This window comes from Sinocyclocheilus grahami, unplaced genomic scaffold (genome assembly GCF_001515645.1).
Source record: "Sinocyclocheilus grahami isolate Dianchi unplaced genomic scaffold, SAMN03320097.WGS_v1.1 scaffold9.1, whole genome shotgun sequence".
Classification (NCBI taxonomy): domain Eukaryota; kingdom Metazoa; phylum Chordata; class Actinopteri; order Cypriniformes; family Cyprinidae; genus Sinocyclocheilus; species Sinocyclocheilus grahami.
In genome coordinates this window covers 3,502,303-3,510,235 of record NW_015505188.1, presented here as the reverse complement: position 1 = coordinate 3,510,235, position 7,933 = coordinate 3,502,303, and the positions used below count along the sequence as shown (strand labels likewise).

Here is a 7,933-nt window from a genome sequence, read left to right as displayed (position 1 = left end):
TGTGTGTGTGTATATATATATATATTATTTTGTATTATTATTATAAATAATAATTAATAATAGTAATAAACAACATGTGTAACCACTATTCACATAAAATTATATTTGAAGCACCTTGTTTTCACACACACACACACACACACCTATATATATATATATATCCGCTTTCCTCTCCTCCCTTTTAGTGAGTGCTGGTAGCCTAATGTTAAAGAAATCACCCAGAAATTATTCTGCTGCTGTTTTTTCACTGAAACACAATCTGAAGCATCTTTATGCAGCTCTTTTCCATTAAAGGACAGTTCATAGTGACTACAGCTCCAAAACGAACATTAAAGAAGTTCATACTATTCACATCTCCCGAAGCCTTACAAAATCTCTGAGGGACAGACTGGCATATTTTGTGGCATAATTATGTCCATCCATTTTCTATACCCATTTATCTTATGTAGGGTCATGTAAGAGTTTTAGAATAAAAATAAAGTTATAACCTGAAGTTATTTGTTATACTATTTCCTTTTTTTTTTTGTAATAACTGCTTCATTTATTGTATTTTATCATGTTTGGAGCTTCACAGTGAAGGTCAGTTGCTCAAGAGCTGCTTGAAGATTAAGTAATTACAGTAATGACAGATTGTCGATTTTTTTTTGGGGGGGGTGAACTATTCCTTTAAGAATCAAGGCTTATTATGCCTGAGCCATTCTTGGCTTCAGTCTGAATTGTAAAGAAACACTCCAGGGAATTTAACCCCAGTGATCAGCAGTATAAGATGCTTTCAGTGGAAAAAATCTGCTAAACGACATGCTGAAGGTCTGACGTCTGAGCCAGGTGTGTAGTGCTCAATCTGTCAGCTCTCAGCTGCATGTGCTGGAATGTGAAATGATGTCCCTCTTTATCGGATGTCGTCGTAAAATGAGGCATCTCGTCCTAAACCCCTAATCCTGTCCAAGAGCTGAATGGAGCTGTTTTGTTGAAGTTAGCTAGGTGTTCTTGTGTTCTTGCTTTTGTTGCAATACTATGTTATCTTCGTCTGCGTATACAGTGGGTACGGAAAGTATTCAGACCCCCTTAAATTTTTCACTCTTTGTTATATTGCAGCCATTTGCTAAAATCATTTAAGTTAATTTTTTTCCCTCATTAATGTACACACAGCACCCCATATTGACAGAAAAACACAGAATTGTTGACATTTTTGCAGATTTATTAAAAAAGAAAAACTGAAATATCACATGGTCCTAAGTATTCAGACCCTTTGCTCAGTATTTAGTAGAAGCACCCTTTTGATCTAATACAGCCATGAGTCTTTTTGGGAAAGATGCAACAAGTTTTCACACCTGGATTTGGGGATCCCCTGCTATTCCTCCTTGCAGATCCTCTCCAGGTCTGTCAGGTTGGATGGTAAACGTTAGTGGACAGCCATTTTTAGGTCTCTCCAGAGAGGCTCAATTGGGTTTAAGTCAGGGCTCTGGCTGGGCCATTCAAGAACAGTCACAGAGTTGTTGTGAAGCCACTCCTTCGTTATTTTAGCTGTGTGCTTAGGGTCATTGTCTTGTTGGAACGTAAACCTTCGCTGCAATATAACAAAGAGTGAAAAATTTAAGGGGGTCTGAATACTTTCCGTACCCACTGTATATGAGGCTGTGTTGTTGCTTGTTGTAATTTAGTGGAGCTTGCCAAGGAAAGGAACACAGCTCATACTTAGGTTGGTTTGTAAATTTGTACATAAATGATACCTCAGATGATCAATTAAAATAGCTTTTCTAGCTCGTAAGATTTGTAATGTTGGCCTAGCAGATGGCAAACGGTAAATAAAATCCTGTAAAGTTGCATTGGAGGAGGGAGTTGTATCTAGAGACCAGAATGCCACATATTGACTTGAGGCTATAGCAACACACTCATAACCAGATTCTGTCTAATCTTGGAAGCTTAAATCTTGTTAACCAGAACTCTAAAATGGAATTAGTGTACATAATAATAATGCCTTTTATATCATTTTCCAGGCATACGCTCGCTTTGCTGGAGCTCCACTCAAAATTTACAAGATTTCTAACCCCTGGAGAAGCCCCACAGGTAAGCAGACAGAGTTTTAACAATCTGTTTCTTGGCAAACACTCCACATTAGCGTGTGTTTTAACTGAAGCACACAGGCCTCTTCCTCTTTCCTGCCGAGCTGCTGATAACTTGCATCTGTTTTTTTTCTCTTTGCACATTCTTGTCTGTCTCCATTATTATTTTCCTTAGCTCCTGAATTCTTCCAAAGATTCTTCTTCAATATTATATTATAATTATTATTATATTATTAATTATATTATTATTCAATATTCCATATTGAAGACCAATGATCCTTCAACAGGTTTATACTGGGTAGACCCTTTGACTTTGCAGGAACAACATATGTACTGTATTCATTTTGACATTCTTTACAAAGAAATAAAATAAAAATAAAGATCATCTAGAGAATAACAGTTAATTAGCCTGTTTATCACATTTTAGCAGACATCATCTTTGGATGTGTAGAACCTTAATAAATAAACAAATTACTTAATTCCTTTATTTATTTAGAAGATCATTTTATTTATTTATATTTTCTGGAAAAAAAAAGAATACTTATTCAGCAATCATGCATTAAATTGACCAAAATTGACAGCAAAGACTTAAATTGTTAGTATATAAATTTTATTTCAAATAAATGCTTTTCTTTTACACTGTATGTTTATCAAAGAATCCTGAAGAAAATGTATCACAGTTTAAAAAAATATTTTTATTAGTAATTTATATAAATGTATATATAATATATTAATCAGCACAACTATTTTCAACATTGGTAATAAGAAATGTTTCTTGAGCAGCAAATCAGCATCTTAGAATGATTTCTGAAGTATCATGTGACACTGAAGACTGAAGAAATGACTTTTTAAAATATATTGAAAACAGTTATTTAAATTTGTAATAATATTTCACAATATTACTGTATTTTTGGTAAAGTAAATGCAGCCTTAGTGAGCATAAGAGAATTCTTTCAAAAAAATGTAAGAAAATCTTACCGACCCCAAATTTTTGTCTAGTAGTTGTATGTTGGTCGTTATGTTATATTGTTATGTTTTCTAAAGATCACGCATTTCTATTATTGATATCCAGAGTGATAATCAAAAGCTTAAATGACTGTTTCATTGATCATCTTTATAGGCCTATAGAAAATAAATTTTTTAATGATGCTCATGTCTTCGCTGAAGGTTCACTTCCTGCTCTCAGGACCAAAGATGAAGGCAGCTGCTCTCAACCCAATCAGATCATCATTCAGTTGAGGAAACAGGTGATTATCTCTTGCCCGCAAAACCTTGCTGCTGTCATGGTCACATTTTGCATTTCATCATGCATTATACAAGTGTCCCTGTATATTTCACGTCGTCATGTGCTCATTTTGTACCAAACAAAGCTTAATTTTGTAGTTTCGGGTTCATTCGAGTACCACAGTCTTTCTAGTTAAGCCTGCTGCCATTTTAAATGCTCCTCTAATTTTTTCATTAATCATGTTTGATTGCACAATGAAGGTATCCATTAAATTTGAATGGAATTAGACACAATAAACATGTGTTTTCAGGAAAGGTTTTAATTAGGTGCATAATCAAAACCCTTCCTAGAAACACGTTTATAGTTTCTACCAGTAGTAGTGCTGTTCTACCCAGAGCCATTTACAGAGTCAAGAGCATATACAGATCAGGTCAGTGCTTGCAGCTTTATTCACAAAACACTACACAGCTTTTTGGAGGCTAAAATACTTTCTCCTATAGAGTGCTGCAAGTAAGTTAAGTAAGTAAGTTAGCATTTTTGAACTTCTGGTTCCATAGTCCCAAAGTCAGTGGGTTTTTTGAATAGGTTTTTGGTTAAATGCCTGGAATAACCTCTGTGGTTAACACAAGCTCAAGATATTTTCACATTTTATTGTACGACATAAAAAAAAATGTTTTTAAGCTTTTACGTGTCTTGAAAAATGGCTCTTGCTGAAAAGTAGCTAAATGAGAATTCAGAGTTTGTCAGAAAAAGAAAAAGTTGCAAACTATTCTAACTCAGACTCTCCCACTTGTAGATTTTAAATAAAGATTAAAAGATTTGTCAAAAGCGACTGTAGTGTAGTTTGTTTATAGCCAAACTTTACCTTTTTGCTTCTGCCTTATGCATTCAGGCTTCAAAATTCATAAAACTTTTATTAGCAAAGATTTTCTTGATGAACAAAATTTGTGGGAATCATAAACTTTTGTTGGTCACAGAGCTTACTTTCTGCAATAATCAAAAAGCCGATGAAAAAATCTTATTGGCGTAGCCAGATCTTCAGACTGATGGCAGAAGGTCTGGACTCCATTGTAATTTTAATTGGTAAAGGACCACCGAAAAGGCCGTCTGAGACATGTAAAACAACCAATCACAGTTTGTTTTGTTCAGTGTCATGTTTAGGGCTGTGAAAATGTAGTCAATGTCCCTACAATAGCAGATCGGCAAGCAATCTTTTTGTTTCCATTAAGTGCCTCAAGCAAAGCTCTTGCCCATCTTTAAAGAGTCTACGCCTTGAACTTCACATACTTGTCAAAGTCCAGTGTTAAGTTGATCCTGATAAGTGCTCATTGTCACAGTTGTAAACATGACTGCCTCTTCCATGAAGGGGTTTAACATCACAATGCCTTTGGTTCCAGGTGGAATGCAAAAGAATGCGACACATCTCACAGAAATCCTGTAGAATTCAACCAATCAGATGACAACTTCGAAACTCCCAAAGTGTTTACCTTTTTGTGTGCCTTGTGCATCAGATGCCAGTGGTCCATGGGCTTGGCATCTGAGGCTGAGTCTTTGGTAATGCTAACTTCCAAGTTGGCCTACAAAATCCCAGCAGCACCATATAAATAAGCCATTCATCAGTTGTAAACACTGGCTCTGCCAGTGACTTTGGGAAGGTTGTCCTGTACCTGTTTTTCCTGAACAATAGCAGACGTAATAGTAATACTGGAAATTTGTGTTTCAGAAATACAATGCCGACTATGATCTCTCGGCCAAGGAGGGTGCAGACACTCTGGCCTTCATCTCATTACTGGAGGAGCGACTGTTACCTGCACTGGTGAGATTCAAATCCTGAACCTCGAAGAGGAAAGTTTTGATGGGTACTAGCTCGAACTCTCATGTCTCCCGGCAGATCTATGCTTTATGGATCGATCCTAAGAACTACGTGGAGGTGACGCGCCGCTGGCATGGGGAGAATATGTCCTTCCCACTCAACTTCTTCCTGCCGGGCCGCATGCAAAACAGGCAGCTTGAGCGACTCCGCCTGATCCGGGGAAACAGTTCACTGGAGGCGGGAGAAGAGGCAGAGGAGGAGGTTGGTGGAATTGTGGATAATGTGCTTGATAGTGTTTGTTTTTGCTGTGCGATATGCATCAGATGGTGAGTGGGCTGTCTTTGTTGTGACAATAACACCTCCTTGAGACACCAGGGCGGCTGTTAGACTCTAGCCAGAGGCAATAGTGTTCTGGTCCCTGAAGAGGACACTGATAAACCAGCAGATGTGTGGAATCTGGGCTCAAATAGAGCAGAAGTTCCGTTCTGGCAGAGAATTCTATGCTAGATAGTTGCTAGTCTGATGTTAGGAAACAACTCTTCTTATTTATGACACTGTGAATCACAATGTGCATGCTGGGGTTATGCTCCCTGTGACTGAGCAATATATTGAATGTTATATTTACGATGAATTTGCTTGGGATAATAAACAAAGTTTACTTTTAATGCAGTGTTAAAGGACTAGTCCAACAAAAAAATTAACATTCTGTCATCATTTTCTCCGCCTTGTGTCTTTCCAAACCTGTATGACTCTTTTTTTCTACAGACAATGAAAGAAGATATTTTGAAGAATGCTGGGAACCAAACTGTTTGGTTACCAGCATTCTTCAAAATATCTTCTTTTGTGTTCTGCAGAACAAAGAAAGTCATACAGGTTTGGAAAGACATGAGGGGAAGAAAATGATGACAGTTCTCATTTTTGAGTGGACTATCTCTTTACTAGCACATTCACACCAAGAAAGAAACGTATATTAGCGTCCACACACCAGTGCATTCTGTTTATTATTAGCCCATACTGCAGCTATGTCTGCACTCAAGCTCTTTAAAGGTGGATTCTGATTGGCTGTCAATGTTTTTATCGTTCATCAGCTGTAAAAAAAAAAAAAATTCTGATAGTGATTCCAACAATAACATGAATAGATGAAAAGAGGACATACGAATCTGTAATCTAGGCAAGTTGTTTCTTCTACATCCTCTCAGTCTCTATTCTCTGTAACTCTCTCCACCTTTCCCTCCAGCTTTACCATGATGCTCTGGAGTGCTTGAATCTTCTTTCTCAGCGTCTGGGATCGAACAAATTTTTCTTTGGAGATTCGTAAGTGTTTTACACATCAAGGTTGATCTTTGAGCTTTACGCTCAGTTGATTATGGGTTAGGTTTAGTACATACATTTTCTATAAATTTTTCTATACATTTGATGTTTTTTGTATGTGTGTTAAAGGCCCTCTTCTCTAGATGCGTATGTGTTTGGTCATCTAGCTCCGCTTATTAAGATCCGGCTGCCTAACTGCCGACTGCAGCAGAACTTGAAGAATCTGGACAACTTGAACACATTTTGCTGCAACATCTTGAGCTTGTACTTCCCCAGCGAGAGTAAAGGTGACCAATAACCACAATAAAGTGTTTGCAAAGAACAAAAAGTCCATTCTTCTTTCTGTAGAATAAGAGTCATTGAGTCCTAATGTTCGTGTCTGTTCTGTTTGCAGAGGGCGTCAATCGTCCGATGTCCAGCACACAGCAGGGGAGCGACTTTGACAACGAGCCATACAAGAGACGCAAGCAGCTGCTGTCAGTGCTGGTCGCCGTGGCAGCGATGTTGAGCTATGCTCTCCTCACGGGCATAGTAGCTATTGAGCATGTGCAGGAGGAGGAGCATGTAGGCTCCGCCTCACTCAGAGGCCCCTCCCATGAGGAAGAAGAGGAGGAGTGAATGAGGATGAATGAAAGTAGGACTTTTTAGTTGCACTGGGATGGTCACGTCTACTTGGTGGAGCAACACACAGGAACAACATATTGTTGGGGATTTATGTATTACTTATTCCTTGACTTGAGTTTTAATTGCGTGATAATCTTTGGTTTTATATCTTTGTTAGACGACTTTATTTTTTTCCATAGAGCTGCACTTGTTGCTTTAATCTCTTGACTGGGTATATTCACCTGTGTTTTCTTTTTTACTGAAATAATAAAAATCAGATCTCTTTATAGCTACTAATGTTAAGCTAAGTTTAGGTGAGAAAGCACTGAAAATTTATTTCATTGTGTCGACCAACTGCTTTATTACAGAGGGGTTTAAACCCTTTTGATAGCTTTATGATAATGAGATTGAGAGATTTACATCTCTTATGTGCTATTGCCTTGTTTGTTTTGAAGCTCAGCGTTTTTCTTGTTTTAATGCACATTTTATTTGCTACCTGCATAAATCATCTTTTCTGCTCTGCTGTCAGTACTGGTCTGCTGTGAGATTATCTCATGTTAATGTGATCCTATTGAGTGAAATAGGAAAGTTAGACTCTTAAAGGCATAGATCACCAAAACCAAATCATTTATGCTCCATGTCTCATTCCACCTTAGTTTCTTATGTGAAATAAAAAAGGACATATTTTGCAAAATGTCGACATTGATTTCCTCACAATTGTGCAGATTTTGTGCTCCAAAAGGAGAAAAAGTAGTTCAAACAACTTGTGTGCTGTTTTCGAAGTATTCTGCAACCATGCAATAGTTTGGTTTATGTAAGAAACTCTCCATAATTTATAGAATTATTCACTAAAAATATCCCTCTTGGGTATTGGATCTTATTCAAATTTGGATCAGCATGCTTGATCACATGACGTGA

At 37.4% G+C, this 7,933-nt stretch overlaps 1 protein-coding gene across 1 annotated transcript in view; it reads left to right on the top strand.

Annotated features, from left to right (window-relative positions):
* Positions 1-7,543, top strand: part of mtx1a (metaxin 1a) — an 8,074-nt gene extending 531 nt beyond the window's left edge. Inside the window, exons 2-8 of the mRNA XM_016281767.1 lie at positions 1,998-2,067; positions 3,231-3,310; positions 5,012-5,104; positions 5,180-5,362; positions 6,339-6,415; positions 6,542-6,699; positions 6,807-7,543. Of these exons, the coding sequence (XP_016137253.1) occupies positions 1,998-2,067; positions 3,231-3,310; positions 5,012-5,104; positions 5,180-5,362; positions 6,339-6,415; positions 6,542-6,699; positions 6,807-7,030 (885 nt within the window). The 3' untranslated portion in view covers positions 7,031-7,543. The remainder of the gene's footprint in view (positions 1-1,997; positions 2,068-3,230; positions 3,311-5,011; positions 5,105-5,179; positions 5,363-6,338; positions 6,416-6,541; positions 6,700-6,806) is intronic.
* The last annotated feature ends 390 nt before the right edge of the window (positions 7,544-7,933 follow it).